Raw genomic sequence first — 22407 nt, 5'->3', positions numbered from 1 at the left:
TATTAGGTCATGGCCTTTGGAACATGATTCAAGTCATTCATTACTATTTTATTAACCTATTTTTGTCTGCTTATTGCCATCCCCATAGAGAAAGAACAAGAGAAAAGTGTTCTTGTGCTGCTACTAAATTGAGGTCGGTGTGGCCCTGGGCCCTTTCATGGTACTTTGGAAGTTTTTGTTCCAGGCTCTGTATTGTGTTACTGTTCTAGACAATTTTTTATCCTACTATTGACCTTTGATAGAGTCTCTCAGTGCACACAGCGTCACATGTCAGGTCACAGGGTTTCCTCTGGTTACCAGTCTGTGGCTTCAGTTATAGTAAAAGGCAGCGGCCTTTGTGGCTGACCAATCACAGGCTTGCCCTTGGTTACTATTACAGCAGCAGCCACGAGAGAGAGCCGCAGGAACGGTCTGAAGTCTCTCGGCGGCTGCATCATGCTCTGAATGGGGAGATGCCCTACTTCTCATCCTCTCCCCCAGTAGGGGGCGCCCCAAATCTGCTGCTCCTCATACTACCGTTGTGATTTTACCCCTGGTAATACTGTTAATATAAGTTGTCTACTCTAGGTGGATATGTTATTTAGAACAGGCAGTATTTTATTATGGTGTATAATTGTTTTGTTTTGTTTTTAGTTTTTTTAAACTAAACACAGCAGCAATCACATTTTGAGACTTATTTCCTTTTATAATTCAGTTTTATGCACAATTGTTTTATCCAAAACATTCATGAAAATCTAGGTTTTATTGGACACACCAGCAAGTACTGTTGCTGGCCGGTTGGTTCTAGATTTGTAAGGACTTAAGGGGCCCATACATCTGCGACGGACTGCCGCAATTCCCCATTCTGGCGACGTCAGGGACAGGTGGTTCGGAGATCTTCAACTTGTTAAAAAAAAATCTCAATTACCCGTTCCTCAGTAATGGCCGGAATCTGCCAGTCTGGGATTTTTAAGATGTTGAATTTTTCCGATTCGCCGAACTATCACCGATGTCCGTGGATCGCCAGTTTTGATCGGTGTCGGCAGGACTGGGATTCGTGGCTTAGGTGTATGGGGCCCTTTATAGCCATGGAAATCAGGTTAGTGTATTAATGATTCATTGAGTTCAATTGCGTTGTGCTCAGATGAGTCTGTCCTAGCAGGGAAACAGGCCAAGGTTACACAGAATGACTCCTTTTTAAAAGGCAATTTACTACAACGGGTCATCATTAGCCAAGCTACAGTAAATGACACTCATGCCTGAGCAGGTTTGTGTTACCTTTGTTTTACCCCTCACAAATATCTGTTCACAAGGTATTTGGTTATTGATTATTCCCTCAAGGCTGCAGTTCCCAGGTCTATCTGTATTATACGCCCTGTCTGTCACTGGGGAAAAAAAAAAAATCCGATTTGGCGGTCCAAGGCTGACCTCATCCCTGTAGGGGTCATGCTCATTTTCAGCACCATAAAAGAGCCTTCTGTAATTTTGGCTGAAGCTCCTGCTTTGTGCAGCCTTTTAGCACAGCGTGTTTACCAGGAGTGCTTTCCAGGACACAGGATTCTATTACAATACAGGCCTCCGAACAGATATCCAGAATACGGAGAGACTGAACTAATTAGGCCCCTTCAGCGCCAGAGGGAAATGATTAATCACCTTTAGGCCTCTTCACCGCTGAAGGGTTTAAAAGATAGATAATTGTGGATGGAAAAGAAAAGAATTATCTGGGCAGGAGTAGTATAAATACCCCGGCCGTCCATGCGTAAAATGTGAATTTCGAACATGGACAAAATTGCCGTAGGAACTCAAGTACAGCAAATTGCATAACAGCACTGCCACTTGAAATAAATTAATACGAGCACTAATTACAACAAACAAACAACAACCCAACAGGGCATTAAACTAAATTTGTTGTGTTTTTGTACAATATTTTTACTTTATTTTGTTAACCTTATCCTGACCGATCTGAAAAGGATTATCTATCAGCAAAGTTACTATACTCTGACACTGCCTTTAGCCATAACACCCAACATTTGTCGTTGAGGATTGTAGTGACACTACATTGCGGCATGGCCACATCCCATCGGGGTATCCCCTTCCCAAGTAAAATCCACCACCCACCAGTGAAACAGAGTCTTCTGTCGGTGGCTTCTTATTATCCGCTATTCATATCAGACAGATAGCCCCAGGGGGAGGTGTTTTCCCCGGGATGCGGTCAGGATACCGTCGGGCGCTATCCCGTCCGCCGATATCCCGACACTTACATCCGGACATGGAGCTAAAGATAGGTGTCGAAATCCCTACGCCTCTCATTAGCCCAACTGGGTAATCCCGACACCCGGCATACCGAATGAAGATATGCCGGGTGTTTTCGCGTCTAGCCGTAGAGGTGGAGGGTTAGGTATTGAGACCCCCACGGGGGGACATAAGGTTAGGCACCCCCCAAGAGGGTTAGGGTAGGGGAAGGGAGATGTAGGGTTAGGCACCACTATGTGGGGGTTAGCCCCCCCCCCCCCCCCGGGAGGGTTAGATTTAGGGTGCAGGGAAGGGGAATTAGGTTTAAGCACTAACAGGGGGAGGTTAGTGCTTAACAGCCGCCGGCATTACATACTGATCCCATTTTCTCCCCATGGAACAGCCAGTATAGACCACGATTAGCAGAGACACTCCTCTGTGTCTTTCCGTGAGCCAACGCAGTCCCTAGAACCCGGCAATTGTGCACATGTGACGGTTACCGGCCCTGCCAAATGCATTTTGCAGAACAGGCGCCAAACCGCCACTCGGACTGCATCACAGAAGCAGCCCCCCTCACTTAGAAGGTAGGAGCCGCCACTGTTCTGCTTCCATAAAAGTAACCTTTTGTTGTCATGTGCAGCTAATGCTCGGAATATGTGGCATTGAAGAGGCATTTCTAAGTGTGATCTCCCACTTTTTTTACGCAAGTCAGTCCTCTCAAACCGGGACAGATGTGAGGTATGCTTTTAGCATTGTTGGTGAATATGCCATAAATTAGTAGTTAGGCATTTCACATACTTATGCCCTTAATTAAATAAATTCTTTGTATACAGTCATTTCTGTATATTAGGTATCTGTCAAACCATTGCAGCAAATATTTATTCATAATGAGGTTCTCCAAATGTATCTGCCCACATCATTCGTGTCATCTTGTGTTTATTGCTTGTAGCGAGGCCTTCTGTACATGGGTGGTCTATGAAACTTTAAATAGTGAGTACAATCTTGATTAATAAGGTGTTAAATTAACTGCAAACTGTATACAATACTAAATATTCCACTTTTAAACTACAAACAATACATTTGACATTCTAATCCGCTTATTAGATTCAAAATTACTTTTTCAACAACTTTGTAAGCAACATTTTATTTATTTGCGTTTTTAACATTAGTGTCCTTAATAATGACAGCCCAGTCTTCAGCCGGTCTTAATAATGGCAGCCCAGTCTTCAGCCGGTCTGAATAATGACAGCCCAGTCTTCAGCCGGTCTTCATAATGGCAGCCCAGTCTTCAGCCGGTCTTAATAATGGCAGCACAGTCTTCAGCCGGTCTGAATAATGACAGCCTAGTCTTCAGCCGGTCTTCATAATGACAGCCCAGTCTTCAGCCGGTCTTCATAATGGCAGCCCAGTCTTCAGCCGGTCTGAATAATGACAGCCCAGTCTTCAGCCGGTCTGAATAATGACAGCCCAGTCTTCAGCCGGTCTGAATAATGACAGCCCAGTCTTCAGCCGGTCTGAATAATGACAGCCCAGTCTTCAGCCGGTCTGAATAATGACAGCCCAGTCCTCAGCCGGTCTTCATAATGGCAGCCCAGTCTTCAGCCGGTCTGCCACAGCTAATTCCCCCTGTTTTGGAAATTATTTATTTCCTTTATTAATTGACTTAATTTCTGGCTTATATTTTAATTGCAACATGATTGTACGTAAAAGTAAATTATGGCCTTGTAATTTAAATAATGTCTGCACTGAATACATTTATCTTCATTTCTTTTACATTATTAACCTGTGATAAAAGTTAGCACCGGCATATTCACAGTCCAGTTACTTACAATTAGTGCAGTCCTGTCTGTAATGATGGCTACAAATGATTTAGATTTCTGCTTACTACTGTATATCATGTGCGATATGACTGCGGTTGCCATGGCAGTCACGACTCCTAAATCATGAATAGCAGTATCATGTAAACAAGGGAAAATGGTAAATACCAATACTGCTCTTATAGCCTGCCCAGTGATTTATGTAAAAGAAAAAAATAAATGCTTTTTTTTTCCCCTATTGGCTTGCTGCTTAAAGACCTAAATCCGATGATCAAAATGTACATTTACTAGCAGTAGGTCATAACATTAAACACATTTGGGGATATACTATAATGCGTATTAAGTTAACCCACATTAGTGGGCACTTGCCATCAAAAGAGAGTACTGTTAAATTAAATGTTGAAAATTCCTTCTGTAATTAGCATTACTAGTAATCGAAAGTCGACGCTCATAATATTAAAGCACTTTACAGAACATCTCTCACACAAGTGGCTATGGGGTCAGTTTTATGTACAGACGCGCCCAGTTACATTGTCGATGATCACGCCACAAGCGTGCGCACGCATCGCGCCATGCCATTCCCCGCACCTGCATACGCTACGCTTTGGCGTGCACTGCGATCGCACCATGCATTCCTATGGAGGTGCTTACGCAGTGCTAGTGTCCGCTCACAGGCGCGCGACTCGTGCTATGCGTGGCGCAATTCGCCGCACCAGCAGCAACAATATAGCTGAGCATATCTGTACGTTAGTTTATGAAAATAGCTTTTTCCGTATTGGTTGTAGAATAATTTATGTCTTATAGTCCCTTTCGTTTTCCAGTGAGTTTGGGAGAAAGGATTTAGCAAGTCCAGCAAATGGCTGTGCATAAATAAACTCTGTAATAGGGATAAAACATGTCTTCTGTTCCTCTTTTAAGCTCGCGGCGTAATTCGTACGGCTCATCGTGAACTCGCATGTCACTTTTGAAAAGGCAAGTTGAAATCAAACAGGTTTTTTAATCAATTTAATTACACTGCGGCAATTCTGATTAAACCTACGGTATGCTTTCTTTTGTCGTGCAAGTTTCTATCATTGTTGGTTTTAATTTGATACATTTTAAGAAAAGAGAGTGACATGTTGACTTAGAACATGTGAGGAATTAATTAGGCTTTTTGTTACAGTGTCTTTTAAAATAAATGAACAGAATTAGATACAGTAACTCTCTGTGAATTACCGTGAATATGAAATGAGTTATCTTTTCAGAGTGTTCCATATAAAAGATGTTTGATATGTAGTAAATGTACATTTGGAGAAGCATGGTCATGCATATATACAGTACCAGTCAAAAGTTTGGACACACCTTCTCATTCAATGTTTTTTGTTTATTTAAGTTATTTCCAACATATAGATTAATACTGAAGATATCAGAAGTATGAAAGAACACATATGAAATTATGTTATAAACAAAAAAGTGTTAAACAAATCAAAATGTTTTATATTTTAGATTCTTCAAGGTAGCCCCCTTTTGCGTTGATGACATCTTTGCACACTCTTGGCATTCTCTCAATCAGCTTCATGAGGTAGTCTCCTGGAATGGTTTTGAATTAACAGGTGTGCCTTTTCAAGAGTCAATCTGTGGAATTACTTGCCTTCTTAATGTATTTGACACCATCAGTTGTGTTGTGCAGAGGTAGGGTTAGTACACAGTGGACACCACTATTTGACTACTGTTGTAATCCATATTATGGCACTAACCACTCAACTCAGTAAAGAGAAACGACAGTCCATCATTACTTTAAGACATGAAGGTCAGTCAATATGGAAAATTTCAAGAACTTTGAATGTATCCTCAAGTGCAGTTGCGAAAACCGTCAAACACTATGATGAAACTGGCTCTCATGAGGACCGCCCCAGGAAAGGAAGACCAAGAGTTACCTCTGCTACAGAGGATAAGTTCATTAGAGTTACCAGCCTCAGAAACCACTACTTAACAGCACCTTAGATTAGAGACCACATCAAGTCTTCACAGAGGGCCTGATTCAGAGCCGCTCGCTCTGACAGAGCGCTCCCGCTGAATCAGTGGCAGGCTTTTTTTTTCTTTTGGAGCGGCCTCTTGGCCAAGCGGCCATGATGATGGTCACGATGGTCAAGACCATCGAGCTTGCGACGAGACCCTTGTATTAGGGTCTCGTTCATCGCAAGCCCCAGAGAGCTTTTCGGAGTGCCCGTCGCTAGCCGGGTCTCGCACACGATGGAGCCAGCTCCATTGTGCGCATGCGCTGTGGGCCACCATCGACCCAGTTGCGAGCGCTCAGCGCTTGCGACCGGGTCTGAATCAGGCCCTCAGTTCAAGTACCAGACAAATCTCAACATCAACTGTTCAGAGGAGACTGCGTGAATCAGTCCTTCATGGTCGTATTGCTGCGAAGAAGCCACTACTGAGGATGAACAACAAGAAGAAAAGAATTGTTTGGGCCAAGAAACACAAGGAATGGACACTAGACCAGTGGAAATCTGTACTTTGGTCTGATGAGTCCAAATTTGAGATCTTTGGTTCCAACCGCCGTGTCTTTGTGAGAAGGTAAGTTGATGGTTTCTGCATGTGTGGTTCCCACTGTGAAGCATGGAGGTGTGATGGTGTGGGGGTGTTTTGCTGGTGACACTGTTGGTGATTTATTAAAAATTCAAGGCACACTTAACCATCATGGCTACCACAGCATTCTGCAGCTCCATGCCATCCCATCTGGTTTGCGCTTACTGGGACCATCATTTGTTTTTCAACAAGACAATGACCCCAAACACACCTCCAGGCTATGTAAGGGCTACTTGACCAAGAAGGAAAGTGATGGAGTGCTGTGTCAGATGACCTGGCCTCCACAATCGCCTGACCTAAACCCAATTGAGCTGGTTTGGGATGAGTTGGACCGCAGAGTGACGGAAAAGCAGCCAACAAGTGCTCAGCACCTCTGGGAACTCCTTCAAGACTGTTGGAAACCCATTCCAGGAGACTACCTCATGAAGCTGATTGAGAGAATGCCAAGAGTGTGCAAAGCTGTCATCCAAGCAAAAGGGGGCACCTTTGAGGAATCTAAAATATAAAACATATTTTGATTTGTTTAACACTTTTTTTTGTTTACAACATAATTCCATATGTGTTCTTTCATAGTTTTGATGTCTTCAGTATTAATCTACTATGTTAAAAATGATTTAAATAAACAAAAACCATTGAATGAGAAGGTGTGTCCAAACTTTTGACTGGTACTGTACAACCGAGCTGACCAGCAGTCACATTGTATCTACTATGGTCCAAGGGTGGTATATTGCATACAAGTCATGGCACCAGGGCCATGACGGAGCTACAGTATTCCATGTGTTGACCCCTCACCCAAACATGTGACATTATAATGTCACATTAAGGGGACGGGGGGTGCTGGAGCCAGCAAGAAGATAAATATCCAGAGCATTCTAAGGATGGCTCTACAAGCTGCAAGGTAAGCGCCTGGAGCGTCCTAGGGATGGCCTGGGTGATTCTACAGGCTGCAGGGTAAGTGCCAGGAGTGTCCTAGGGATGGCCTGGGTGACTCTTCAGGCTGCAGGGTAGGTGCCTGGAGTGTCCTAGGGATGGCCTGGGTGACTCTACAGGCTGCAGGGTAAGTGTCTGGAGCATCCTAGGGATGGCCTTCGTGACTCTACAGGCTGCAGGGTATAAGTGCCTGGAGCGTCCTAGGGATGGCCTGGGTGACTCTACAGGCTGCAGGGTAGGTGCCTGGAGTGTCCTAGGGATGGCCTGGGTGACTCTACAGGCTGCAGGGTATAAGTGCCTGGAGCATCCTAGGGATGGCCTGGGGAACTTTACAGGCTGCAGGGTAAGTGCTTGGAGTGGCCTAGGGATGGCCTGGGTGACTCTACAGGCTGCAGGGTAAGTGCCTGGAGCGTCCTAGGGATGGCCTGGGGGACTCTTCAGGCTGCAGGGTAGGTGCCTGGAGTGTCCTAGGCATGGCCTGGGTGACTCTACAGGCTGCAGGGTAAGTGCTTGGAGCATCCTAGGGATGGCCTGGGTGACTCTACAAGCTGCAAGGTAAGTGCCTGGAGCATCCTAGGGATGGCCTGGGTGACTCTACAGGCTGCAGGGTAAGTACCTGGAGCGTCCTAGGGATGGCCTGGGTGACTCTACAAGCTGCCGGGTAAGTACCTGGAGCGTCCTAGGGATGGCCTGGGTGACTCTACAAGCTGCCGGGTATGTGCCTGGAGCGTCCTAGGGATGGCCTGGGTGACTCTACAGGCTGCAGGGTAAGTGCTTGGAGCCGCCTAGGGATGGCCTGGGTGACTCTGCAGGCTGCAGGGTAAGTGCTTGGAGCGTCCTAGGGATGGCCTGGGTGACTCTACAAGCTGCCGGGTAAGTACCTGGAGCGTCCTAGGGATGGCCTGGGTGACTCTACAAGCTGCCGGGTAAGTACCTGGAGCGTCCTAGGGATGGCCTGGGTGACTCTACAGGCTGCCGGGTATGTGCCTGGAGCGTCCTAGGGATGGCCTGGGTGACTCTGCAGGCTGCAGGGTAAGTGCTTGGAGCGTCCTAGGGATGGCCTGGGTGACTGTACAGGCTGCAGGGGGCCGTTCTAGACACTCTGTAAACCAAATGCATGTGCCATGGGGCAGCAACGGTAGCGGTCACACACCCCTAGTTATGGCCCTGCATGGCACTGTATTTTATACATGCTTTCTATAATACTGTACATTCTTCTGTATTATCAATTAGTAATGCATTTTTAGAGACATTGGGGCTGTAGCATGGTTGGACGTGTGCACATTTGCAGAACATATTGTGTGTGATTAGGAACTACGCATGCTCCAAATATGGGCGCACGCAAGTGCACTTGTCTTGACCAGATCTACACTGAAGGGGACGTACATGGACTTTTTAGGGGTGTTCTCACATAGACAAGTTTTAGTGAGGGCGTCTTATGTGGACCTGGATTGTTCATAGGCGTATTTTTTGCGCCTTGTTTAGGGCATGTGCATTAGCACGCTGATGATGCTGATGACTGCTAGCAAACCAAGCGCACATTCCGCTGGCACCTGTAGATGGAGATGCATTCATCTCTATATATGGATGGATATATGTAGTGTTTCCGTGTATGTTTCTTTTGAGCCCAATTTACAGATGTTTCCACATGCACCTATCCTCAAATCGCGTTAAATAGCCCCGTTTAGTGCACCACCGACTTTGCAGCTTAGCCGCGTCAGAACACTATAAGCAGGATAAGGTGCAAAGCAGAGGAAAAAGGATTAGTACAAGGACACATCTGCACTTCCAACTCGCATCAGGCCCATTATACAGGACGGAGATCCACACATTTATTATATATGTTATTATTAGCTTCACTGCTCCTTTCCTTCACATTGGACTTTAAGGCCTCTGAGTCAGGGGCTAAATACTACAATAGGTTTGGAGAGAAATGTCATTGCATGCATTAATATGTTACCAGGTTACAGCAGATATAGGGTGTTACAGAGTATCTGTCACCTCTGATATGATCTATAAAAGCCTATAGATGATAAAACGACATTCCCTTCGGTTATCTGCAGTCTAGACTAGTGCGTAGCGCAGGCAGTGGAGTAAGGGGCTGGCAGAAGATGGCTTCTCACGTTCCAATCATCATACTCTGCACACCATGGGCCGAATGTTACAGCTTGCAGGTTGCTGTATGAGATTTCGGAGATTAATCTGCAAGACTTAAGGAGCTCATTCAGACCCGCTCGCAAGTTGGTCCGCTCGCTGGCAAAAAGGGGACCAGAAATTTAAATGAATCGCTTGCAGTGGGTCACGTAAGGATGCCCACTATGTTTTAGCGAGCTACGGCAAAGTGCGCTCGCAAGTGTATATAGGGGCTCCCTTGCCACTCGCAACACACATCATCTCCGGGAAATGTAGGATTAATCTGGACCATCAACGGCCATCAGAGCTGCTCGCAGCCCTTGAGGTTGCCTTAACCTGCCGCAAGCACAGCGATCAGTGCGGCCTGAAATACATGCAGGTGACGTGAGCAATGACGCTACTTTGCTAATTAATCCCGCCCTTTAAACAGCGCTTTGGCGGCCTGACACGCCTGCGTCCTCAACACCACTCCCCCGTTTACGAGCACCTTCCCCAGTCACCACCCACAAACAGCGCTATCTGTCACTCAAAGCAGCGACCTGATAGGGGCACACTGAACAAAAATCGCCCGACAGCGAGCGGTTCTGAATCAGGCCCTAAAGCAGCAATTTTTTCAAAAGGGGGGGGGGGAAACAGGTCAGGTTTTACCTTTAAAAAAAAAACTAATTGCCACTTTTATTCTTGCTGCTCAATTAGGAAAATCTCGCCACTTGCCGCAACTCACAGCCTAATACCTCTGGCCCTATATGTTCATAGTCTGTGAAATAAACTTTTTATTCTCCTCCTCGCCCCAGTTTGCTCGGGAGAGGAGACACGTTTTCTATAGAGAGAGCCTATAATTAACAGGAAAGTGCATGTGGCAGGTGACATCTCTCTAACGTCACCGCTGTATACACAGAGACCTTCCCCCTCCATCAGAAGGGAAATGTCAAGAACAAAGCTGCACTTTAGTTCTCCATGTCTTAGGAATCCTGCAGGGATTCCCCCAAAAATGTCATCCCCGCTCCCTAGGAAAAGGAAATGTTTTTAATTTAATGTACAGCTAAAACGTATGGGGATTCCAGGCCTTTATGGACTGCGTAGACCCTGCGGCAGCACTGTGGCCAGCTGTCTAGTATCGCTCCTGGTTGATATGCCCTGTGTGTGTCTTCCTATTCCGCAGACATCATGTGGGGATCTGAGCAAGTCACATCTTCTCTCACTTCTATACATCGCAGGAGGCTATTGATTTGTCATTGGTGCCTATTATGTCTGCTGCCTGTGATGCAAAGGCTGAAAAAGCCAGAGCAAAATTAAACCACAAGGTTTAAGATGTTAGTGGTTCCCATTTTATATGTTAATGTGGTTGTGCACTGGCAGCCTATCACTGGTTAGGGGCGTGGATTTTGCAGGGTCATAATATTGATCCCTTTCCATCATTCTTTCTCTTGTCTCCTGGACTGCTCTACTTTTCATAGCCCGCGGCCCTGCCCCGTCTCAACGTCTTGGGTTTAGAGGCGGGGCCGGAACAGGCTGCGCTGCCGCTCTGGTACGGCGCTGCTGGATGTTTATTGGGATTGCTTGTAGTTTAGCATTTTTTTTTCCTAAATTGGTTGTAAATAAACATGTATGGGATAATATCAAAAAATATGGTAGTTGCTCAATCAGCTTAATATACTGCAGGTGCTTGTAAAGGGCGGGGTTTACACTGAACACAGAAAAAAGAAAATTGCCCTCCAGCACACTGCAGATAAATCAAAAATACTTGAATCCTACATGATAATAGAAATTCAGAGGTATTGGTTTACATACATTTGCAAATATATGAATAAGCGCTGGGCCGTCGTCAAGGCTCCTCTATACCAGCGTCCCTAAAATTAAGGGGTTCACGTCCGAGAAGCAAGGCACCCCAAAAAATTCCAGCCAAGGACCACTCCCAGGGCATCACACGAAAAGGGGAAAAAAGGTGATAGTGAAGTGTTTAAGGATAGGTGTGTAAAGATAAATCAATAAGTGTTAATGAGATGTAAAATAATTAAAATGACATAAATAATACACAAACACATAGAAAAGTGAAAAAATATTCTATGTGAATTAAGTGGTGATGCCATGAGCAAGGTCCAGCCAGAACAATCCCGGGGGCCCCACTCCCAAACGCTCACCCCAAAACAATTATTGCTACATAATAGTAGCACCCACTCTGGGTCATATAATAACAAATTGATGTACTGCATGATAACAGTACATGTATGAGCTGAGAGCTAACTTACCTTGGGGATAATATCAACCAACAATCCTGATCCGGATTGCGCCGTCTATGGACAGCTGTAGGATGTTTTTTGTTATAACATTTTGTGTTTTTGTTGTTGTTGTTATAACATTTTGTGTTTTTTTTTTTTTTTTCATCAGTGTGTTTTATGCCAATGATTACACAGGTCTTAATGGTAGGATTATCAATTCCCTGGGAACTAGTGACATCATTATTCCTAGTGTTTTTATTTGCATTATTTGTATAAAATGAGTGTTCCGTGCAGTGTAAAGGGACCTTTAATACAGAATTGCAGCCGTTTCAGCGTGTTTGCATATATTGGTGTATCTGTAACATTTTTGACCAATCAGACGCAGTCATCATCAGTGTTACACTTACACCAGGGTTATCGCACCAGCTGCCAGAGCCCTGAAGGCGCCTACGGCCATTTTAGTTGCACTTGCGTTCACAACATGCTCTTAGGGGTATATTAACTAAAATGCGGGTTTATAGAAGTGGAGATATTGCCCCTAGCAACCAATCAGTTTCTATTTATCATTTATCTAGCACCTTTTTGAAGTAAATATACCCCTTACTGTCATTTTGCTGCATCTAATCGCCCACTGCGGTATCGGCACGCCCATTCCAGCCCTGGTTCCTGCCCCCCTAGCCGCATGAAGATGTAGGTCGAGGGTAGGCCTCGGAAAATATGCGAGAGTTAAAATTTGCACATTCAAATAAAATAGGACTAGCGGGAAAAAGAAGCCGCAAAGCGTGCTGATGTCTCACTCTGTATAAGCCCCAAAATGTCTGCCTCCGGTATCAGTAGGAAATGGCGGCACTTTTAAGACCCAACAAGAAACTCCAGATCTTTATACATATACTGTATGTGTGATACAGATTTCTTGTTCATTATGCATTGGAAGCTGTTACATTGTAGCTAAATTATTCATCACTCTTTCACATGGAAATTAGCCCTTGAAACATTCTCTGTTTTGTAACATTCCCCGGGCTGGTTTCAGCAGCAGAAATATATGGTAGTAGGAAATGTTCACTTGCGAATATTGATGACAGCCATTAAGGCAAACACTTCAGTGTGTGTCAGTCAGTGCCGCTGGAGCCGCAGTTGTTGTTTGTCTGGCCTTGTGAAGAGAAATCTCTCTTTAAACACATTTAAATACATTTCATACACGTCGAGCCGGAGACTTAAAATATACAGTGCACTGACCTTACTGGAGCTCAGCATTGTTTTTGTTTCTATAATAAGAATGTGTTTTCATAGCATTATGAAAGCATTGTTATCTTAGGAACGGAATCACTTAGATGCTTCATGCTCCTGTGTTATTCCATCCAGTGACACTACATGTCCTCAAGATCATATACTGGCGCACAGTATTCCGGGGGAAGCGCCGAGTCCGTGTCACATGAGGATGCTGGCTTATACAGCGTAAATGCTCAGGTGCCAGCCCACTGGCTTCTGAACTTCGCATGTCAAAAGGTATTTGCGGGATGCAAGCCTTCACCATGAACACTATGGGGGAGATGTGCTAAGCCTCGGAGAGGGGATGTAGTCGGCGTGTGGGATGCCGATGGTCTAATTACCAGCGTCGGGATCCCGGCACCAGTATGCCAACCGCTGGCATCCCATAGGTAAGTATCGGTAGTTAGGGTGCGGGGTTAGGGTTAGGCACTAAGGGGATGGTTAGAGTTAGGCATCGGGGAGAGAGTGTTAGGTTTAGGGTGCGTTGAGGGGGAGGTTAGGGTTAGGCACCAAGTAGGGAGTGTTAGGATTAGGGTGCGTGGAGGGGGAGGTTAGGCTTAGGCACTAGGGGGGAGGTTAGGTTTAGGCACCGGGACGGGAGGGTTAGGTTTAGGGTGCGGGGAGGGGGAGGTTAGTGTTAGGCACTAGGGGGTGAGGTTAGGTTTAGCCACCGGGGAGGGAGAGTTAGGTTTAGGGTGCGGGGAGGGGAAGGTTAGGCTTAGGCACTAGGGGGAGGTTAGGGTTACGCAACAGTTAGGTTTAGGGTGCAGGGTTAGGGTTAGGCACTAGGGGGAGGGTTAGGGTTACGCACCAGGTAGGGTGTGTTAGGTTTAGGGTGTGGGGAGGGGGTGGTTAGGCTTGGGCACTAGGGGGAGGGTTAGGTTTAGGGTGTGGGGAGGGGGTGGTTAGGCTTAGGCACTAAGGGGGAGGTTAGGTTTATGCAACGGGGAAGGAGGGTTAGGGTTAGTGCTAGCCGCTGTCGGTATTCTGACCAGCGGCATCCAACCGTCGGCAATCCATACCCAACCCCTTGGAGAGAGATAAAGTACCAACCAATCAACTCCTACTGTAACTCACTTTACAGGCTTTGTTTAAAAAATGACAGTTAGGAGATGATTGGTTAGTACTTTATCTCTCTCCTCTTTCTCTCTCACCAAGGCTTAGTACATCTATATGTGTTTGTTTTATTATCGTCTTAAGCACTACTTACTAAAAATACAGATTTTGGAAGCTGCAATGTTGCAGGACCTCAGCCCTTAGCCATTATTTAGTCATTTGTTTTAATTCATAAATCTAAGGCTGGATACACATTGGAACGGCGGCCATTCCTTCCGACATCGGAGCAAATGCCCGTAAACAGTGATTGTGCGTCCACACTTGACGACTTTAATGAACGACCGAATGATCTCCGTTACATCATTCATTTGCACTGGCCGCTGGCGATATCGCTAGGTTTGATGTGCAGCACAACAAACCTGGCGACTGTCGCTAGCGACTGCGGGAGCGCGCAATCGCCAGTACACACTGAGCGATGTAGGTGATATGTCGTTAGGAGACGGCATATCGGCCTGACATCCCTCCAGTGTGTACCCGGCTTAAATCTATATGCATTCTGTGTGCGATAACATTTGCAATGATTCTCTGTGAGATTTATAGATATACCAAGCTACGGGGCACTGTATAATCCAAATAAGAGAAAGTATCTTTCCGAAATGCGACAAAAAAAAAAATACATATTTGTAGATTGTATTAACACATTGGGTAATTATTTGGACATTAAAAAAAATTCAGTTTTTGGATCACCTCTATCCTTAATTCCCCCATACAAGTATACAGAACTAAAGTAGATTCCCACTTTATTAATATGAGAGTTATGCTCATTGTAATCATGTTAGCTGGAGGATCTCTTATGGTAGCAAGAAGATCATTGGAGAGAAGGTCAGATTGGGCGTGGCGGCGGCTGGAGGTGTGTGGTGATTGGAACATCTGATTGGACAGGGACTGTGGCCAATCCTGTTAGGTACCACATTCACTCCCCACCTCTCAATCCTTGAGGATTAGGCCCTAAGGGTTCCGTATACATGTTTCCTATATACAGTCCTTGTACCTGCACATAACTTATGCACTTTCTCATTTCTGTTTATTTTTAACGCATGGCTCAGTGTGGATTCATTTTTCTTGTCTCACATGACCGCAAAACACCACATGGAATCCCAATAGTTTACCGATAACGTTCAGTAAATCACCTGGAATGTGAAGAATATACAACCAGCTATAAGTGTGCTAGAGGACTGCAAACACAATGTGACATCTGCCTGGAATGAGCAGATAACACACGTCACATCTAAGTGTATGCATAATGTGGTGTATTCCCCTCTACTGCCTTTGCCATTTGCGATATCATCAGCCTCTGCTGATTACACATTTTGTGTGCGGTCCTCCTCTTCAGCCCGCAAATGCATTATTATTTGTCATTTTTATATAGCGCTTTATAGTATTACACAGCGCTTTACAGATAATATTTAATCAGTCACATCAGTCCCTTCCCCACAGATCTTACAATCTACTGTATATTCCTACCAACAGAGCTGGTTTAAAGGGTCTGGAACACTTAAGAGTGGGGGTGCCTAAAGAGAAACATTGAAAAGAGGATGTGGTCACACATCATGCCCCCATTTCATGTCATGCAGGGGGCTTGTACACCGCTTTCCTAGCTGCTGGGCTGCTCCCTACTTGGCGTGCACAGCATGCGACAGAGCTTCCTCCTCCCTTTCCTCCCCATGGGACATTACAGCCCGCAGGTGGGACAGTACCTGAAAAGCAGGATTGTTCAGGGGGTACATACGCACATGCAGGGCCGGATTAAGGTCTGTGGGGGCCCCTGTGCAACAAACTTGTGGGGGCCCCTATATACCACCGTTTCTTGTCATCCTATGAACATTTATTTTTCCTTTTTATTCACCTTAATGTCCCCAGTAGTAAGGCCCCTCTTGCAATGCCCACTGTAGAAGTGCCCCCAGTAATGGCCCCCTCTATGCAGTGCCCACTGTAGTATTCCACCCTATGCACTGCTCCCTGTAGTAATGCCCTTTATATGGTGCCCCAAGTAGTCGTCCTCCTATACAGTTCCCCCAGTACTGCCCCTCCTATAGTGCCCCCAGACCCAGTATTGGTCCCCCCCTATGCAGTACCCCTTATATAGTGCCCCCAGTAGTAGTCCCCCCCCCTATACAGTGTCCCCAGTAGTAGTCCCCCCCTATACAGTGCCCTCAGTAGTAGTCCCCCCTATGCATTGCCCCCAGTAGTAGTCCCCTCCTATAAAGTGCCCCCAGTAGTAGTCCCCTCCTATACAGTGCCCCCAGTAGCAATCCCCCCTATGCAGTACTCCTAGTAGTAATTCCCCCCTATGCAGTGCCCCCAGTAGTAGACCCTCTATGCAGTGCCCCCAGTAGCAAGCCACCCTATGCAGTGCCCCCAGTAGTAATCCCCTCTATGCAGTGCCCCCAGTAGTAGTCCCCCCTATGCATTGCCCCCAGTAGTAGTTCCCTCCTATACAGTGCCCCCAGTAGTAGTCACCTCCTATACAGTGCCCCCAGTAGTAGTCACCTCCTATACAGTGCCCCCAGTAGTAGTCCCCTCCTATACAGTGACCCAGTAGTAGTCCCCCCCTATACAGTGCCCCTAGTAGTAGTCCCCTCCTATGCAGTGCCCCCAGTAGTAGTCCCTCCCTATACACTTCCCCCAGTAGAAGTCCCCCCATGCAGTGCCCCAGTAATAGTCCCCCCCATGCATTGACCCTAGTAGCGCCCCCCCAGTGCCCCCATGAAGCAGCCCCCCTATACAGTGACCCCTGTAATAGTCCCCCCCTATGCAGTGCCCCCAGTAATAGTCCCTCCCTATGCATTAACCCTAGTAGCACCACCCAGTGCCCCCATGAAGCGGCCATCCCCCGATGCAGTGCCCCTTACTCACACACACAAAAAAAAAAAGACACAACTTACCTGAATCCCCGCTCCTGACGCGACCGGCGGCTCTTCTCCTGCACTATGGGAGAGACGTCATCAGCGTCATGACGTCTCTCCCATCATCAGACGCTGCGGGGGGAGCCAGAAGGCGGAGCTCATGAGTGAGCTCCAGCCGGCTCCCTCCGTTGACGCAGCAGCCAATGAGAGTCTGTCTGACTCTCATCGGCTGCTGTAACAAACACACAGCTACCGGAGGCGGCTGTGTGTTTGTAACTGTGTAGTGTGGTCGCGCTCACTGCGCGGTCTATACTACACTAAGCGGTGGGGACACTAGCGGCGGGTGCAGACCGCACTGCTGCTAGTGGGGGCTCCTCTGTGTGTGGGGGCCCAGGGACGACCGCCCCTGTCGCCCCCCCCCCCTTAATCCTGCCCTGCGCACACGCAGGGGGGGTTTCTGAGTACCCAGAAACACCCACCCCCTCCCCCGATCAGTAAATGTAGTGAGGACCACAATGAGTGCGGTCCACACTACACAGTAACAAGCACGCCGGCGCGGTGTGTTTGTTTTAGCAGCCAATGAGAGTCAGACTGACTCATTAGCTGCTGCACCCACTGCCGGGGCCGGCCTGGAGCTCCCTCATGAGCACCACCTTCCGGCTCCCGCAGTGGGTGATGGGAGAGACGGGCAGAGCGGGCCGGCAGGACGGAGGAGCGGACATCGGCAAGCACGGGGATTCTGGTAAGTGTTTTTTTTTTTCTTTGTCCTATATATGAAAGGGGTACTGGATAGGGGGGGCACTGCATAGAGGGGACCACTACTGGGGACTACTACTGGGGGCACTGCATAGAGGGGACCACTACTGGGGCACTGCATAGAGGGAACCACTACTGGGGGGCACGGTCTAGAGGGAACCACTACTGGGGGCACTGTATAAGGGGTACTGCATCGGGGGACCACTACTGGGGTCACTACATAGGGGGGCACTGCATAGGGGAGACCACTACTGGGGGCTCTATATAAGAGGCACTACGGAGGGCACTGTATAAGGAGCACTACTGGGGGCACTACATAGTGGAACCACTACTGGGGGCACTGTATATGGGGCACTACTAGGGACAGTGTATAAAAGGCACTACTGGGGGCACGGTATAAGGGGGCACTACATAGGGGGGCTGCTACTGGGAGCACTGTATAAGGGGCACTACTTGGGGGGGGGGGGAGTTTTTTTAAATAAATAATGCTGACCGTATTTATTTGTCTGCTGCATTCATATTTTTTAGTGATTGAGGTAGGTGTGTGTGTATATATCAGTCAGTGTGTACCCCGTCATAGGCTGAGTGGTATATTTTACTGTAGCGGTCCTAACTCCTGTGTAAGCTGTTTCTATCTATCTCGATCGATATTCCTCATCATTCTGGGTCTGCTGCTGCTCCTCCCCTCCTCTCTCATGCTGCTGCCACTGACCGCACAGTGCTGTGTAGTCCTGCCCCCTGCTCAGACTCCACCTCCCTCTTCTCTTTTCCAGCTCGCAGTGTAGTCCTGCTCTGCATCTACAACTGTAACAAAAGGATGGGGGGCCTCCTGAGAGCTCTGCCTACTCTAGATATGTCCACTTGCATCTTTGCCGCTTGTGCAGTAAATCGTGCCACGGACCCGAGTCATGCGCCCGTGAACGGGTATGCGTGCTGCTTTCGCACCCGCGACTTTTAGGATTGCATGGTGCGAACGCAGCGCTCGGCATGGCGTACCATGGTGCTCCCAACCACGGCAAATCGCATGGCGCCATGCGTGCGCACGTTTGCAGCGCGAGCACCGAGGATACAAGAGGACACATCTATACATGGATACATATGCCCAATAGGGTTAATTCTGTCAGGAGCGAATTAACCTACCAATTTGTTTTAGTATTGCGGCTCTATTAAGTGTATGCCCTCATTCAGCCTCCAAATGCTTTTATACTTTCTCATTTTTATATAGTGCCTTCATATTTCACAAAACTTTACAGATAATATTAAGTCATTCACATCAGTCTCTGCCCCATCAGTGTTTACAACCCATATCCCTACCACACGGATACACCTACACATAGGGTTCATTCTGTCAGAAGCTAATTGATTTACTAGTATGTTTTGTATTGTGGGAGTGAACCGGAGCACCATTAAGAAGTGCAGGCAAAGATGGAAAGAACGTACACACTCCACACAGATAGGACCCAGGTTGGTATCAAACACATGACCTGTGTGAGGCATCAATACTAACCACCCTGCCACTGATCAATATTATCCTATTTGGTTTTTTTTTTGTAACATTTGTCCTTAAAATGTACCCGGTATCTACACACATTGGAAGCATCCATCTTGTGGCCTGAAATCCAATCAATGAGAAAGCAATCTATGAATTCATTAGGTACTAAGGGGTTTATATAAGAATCTGCAGCGATAGGGCTGATTTCTATCAATCCCATTATAATCACAATTTATTGACAAAGTTGATGGATCAGCTAAGTGATAACTTCTCGTTGCAAATGCCTTAAAATAAAGACAAAAAGATGTAAAAAAAAAATGGTTACAGGTGTATAAAATATATTTTTCAAAGGAAACTATTATTAATTTTAATAATGATGCATTTTTGGTAGTAGAGTTCCCTTGCTGTTGACACCCTAATTGGGGAACCCTACTGTACCAATACATGTTATCACTGTTGAATAAACTATTACCATTGCTGACCACGGGCTTGTTACATAAAACTGTTTTTGTGTTTTGCACGGATTTAGGATTTATCTCTGTTTAATACATACACTGTACCTCTACTACCTTATATACTTATAATGGGCTCTTTATTTATTACATCAGTCATATACTTTGCAGGCGATGTTAACACAAAGCTCTACACAAATAAATAATATTGCCATACATAATAAGGACGGACCAATAAGTGAGGCTATACTGAGCAGTATTTTAGGAGAAAAGACAAAACATGTATTTTATTTAAAAAAATGGGACCGAAGCGGTAGGTGGTCTGGTTTGATCACAGTACACGTTTGGAGATTGTCACTCTTCTAGTTTGCAAAAGCACCTGCTGTGAGCAAAGGCTCGGCGTGCCCGCGCAGAGAGGTTACCCAGGCACACAGGTGTGAAAGCAAAGTATGAGGTATGAGATATTGACAACGCCGGCAAGAATCTACCTACAGTAGACGGTCACAAGATACAGTACTGCCATATACGATATGTAATATCAAATATAAACAGGATGTTACGGTCTCTGGCACTTTCTATGGTGATCACAAAAAATACAATTCTCTAACTTCCTCTTGTGGGCAAGTAAAAAATAAATAGTGTAATAGAGTGTAAATCCAATTAGGGACACCACCTGTGACACTGCGCACACAGATCCTTAAAAGGGGATAGAAACCCTCATCAAGGAAAAGGGAAAGATGTATTGCTGTGTACTGAGTGCACTTAGTACATGGCTTGTAAGTAGGTGACTTGTTCACTTTGATACTGAATACAATATAAAAACACTGAAACGTCACATAAAAGGGTTTATTTGCTGAGTGGAAGCTGCTGTGATTATCTCTTATAGAGGGGAAAGGTACTGAGATGTAAACATTCATAAGGCTAAGCAAATGATGGTAATGCTTTTCTTGTATTCTGCTTTCTTTAAATATTTAGGGATTATTTTTTACAATTACTCCTAGGTGTAACTCTGCACCAAAATCCTTGCTATTAGTGAAAGTCTTGCTCGCATAGTCCATAGGCCGTATAAGGCCCACAAAATCATTTGGTTTGGCTCTACCAAACCAATCGCAGACGGGACTCGAAAATCAATAAAGCTAGGAGCTTTTTTCTGCTAGCCTCATCTGGCTAGCAGTGTGCCTAGAATGGCCCCCTTCAGCCAGAATCTATGCAGCAGTGCTGCCTGGAGCTACCTTAGGATGCTTCAGACGGTCGTGGTCTGCAACGGACCCATAAATTATTTTATATATATCCAAATGCCTCTTGGCAGAAAAAGTTTCCCCACCCCCTGGTGTACAGTTAAAAATCCTATTGCTATAATATTAGTGTAGATTTCCTTTTTGGTCTAGTGGTAATAATTAACCCTTTATCGGATGTAAGATGTTGCAGACATTCTGCTGTAATATAAATCAACGCCCACAGGGCTATCCATTTAATTATCCAAGTCTGTGATTGGGCTCATTAAAAATATTTCCAAGGAAAAATGCAATATTTCATCCAACGTATACATGTCAAACATTATTATTTTGGCAGAATTTTTGTAACAGGGTTGCTAACGTGTTCGCCATAAAACGGAGGAGAGTGTCAACCATAGCAAAAGTAAAATACTCTGCCAGACCCCATTATAAGAGACATGACTTTCATTGACGACATTACCTTTTGCAGTGGGAATGTCCGAGATTCTTCTGCCATTGAAGATCCTTTAAGAGTCTTGGAGAGCATTGTGAGGGAGGTGCACCTAAGTACAGAGAGGGGGTAAGTACAAACACTGCTCTGTGCCTCATTGTATTACAGGAAGGGTTCTTGACTATCGGTCCCAGTTTTCCAAGACATTCCTGGTTTTACCGTACATATGGCGACCGAGCCTGTGGGTCTTCTTCTATTAACATTATTATATAGTATCAAGTGATCAATAAGTTAATAATCATATTTAATTTTCTTTTAGTTATATTTTGATAAAAGAAAGTTACTTAAGTCTGTTAAAGAAAACTTTTCATTTTTAAGTCAAAGTCGAACCCTGAAACATAGAAACAGGAAGAATGTGGCCACAGCTAAGATCCAGTCGGCCCAGCCAGTCGGCCCATTCTCTTCTTTTGCTGTGTGTCAGATCCAGTATAGTCTTATGTGTATCCTGTGCATGTGTATATTCCTCTGTTCTATACTCTGCTATTATCTGTGTTGGGAGCAGCGGCGGCTCCTTACTTGCCTGGCTGGGGGGGGGGGTCTGTAATTGTGCACTTACACAGGATCGCAATCCCGCGCATGTGCACAAATGTGCAAACTGGCCGGCTGCTAGGGACTACATTGGCTGCTGCCCCTAAACGCTTAAGGATACTGGATTCATCCTCAATACGCACCTACCTATACCTTCTAAACCCTGCCTATAAACCTCTAATATTGGCGCTATTTGCGTACGCAGTCATACCGTGAAATAAAGACTTAAGACCTTGAACATGTGTTTCCAAAGCACAAAGTATTATTCAAGTAAAGTACAGTCAGTTACACGCTGTGATCTAAGTACAATTTAGCGCAAAGAATTATACAGACCCAAGA

At 45.8% G+C, this 22407-nt stretch overlaps 1 protein-coding gene across 4 annotated transcripts in view; it reads left to right on the top strand.

Moving 5' to 3' along the window:
• The window catches only part of NBAS (NBAS subunit of NRZ tethering complex), an 890452-nt gene that overhangs the window by 609197 nt on the left and 258848 nt on the right, over nt 1–22407 (top strand). For all 4 annotated transcript variants that reach the window (XM_088451840.1, XM_088451839.1, XM_088451841.1 and 1 more), the window contains one exon: nt 21520–21609. In XM_088451840.1, coding sequence (XP_088307966.1) covers nt 21520–21609 — 90 coding nt within the window. The remainder of the gene's footprint in view (nt 1–21519; nt 21610–22407) is intronic.

Source organism: Taudactylus pleione, unplaced genomic scaffold (genome assembly GCF_031769625.1).
Source record: "Taudactylus pleione unplaced genomic scaffold, aTauple2 ptg000030l, whole genome shotgun sequence".
Lineage (NCBI taxonomy): Eukaryota > Metazoa > Chordata > Amphibia > Anura > Myobatrachidae > Taudactylus > Taudactylus pleione.
The sequence above is the reverse complement of the archived record's forward strand: the minus strand, read 5'-3'. Positions and strand labels throughout refer to the sequence as shown.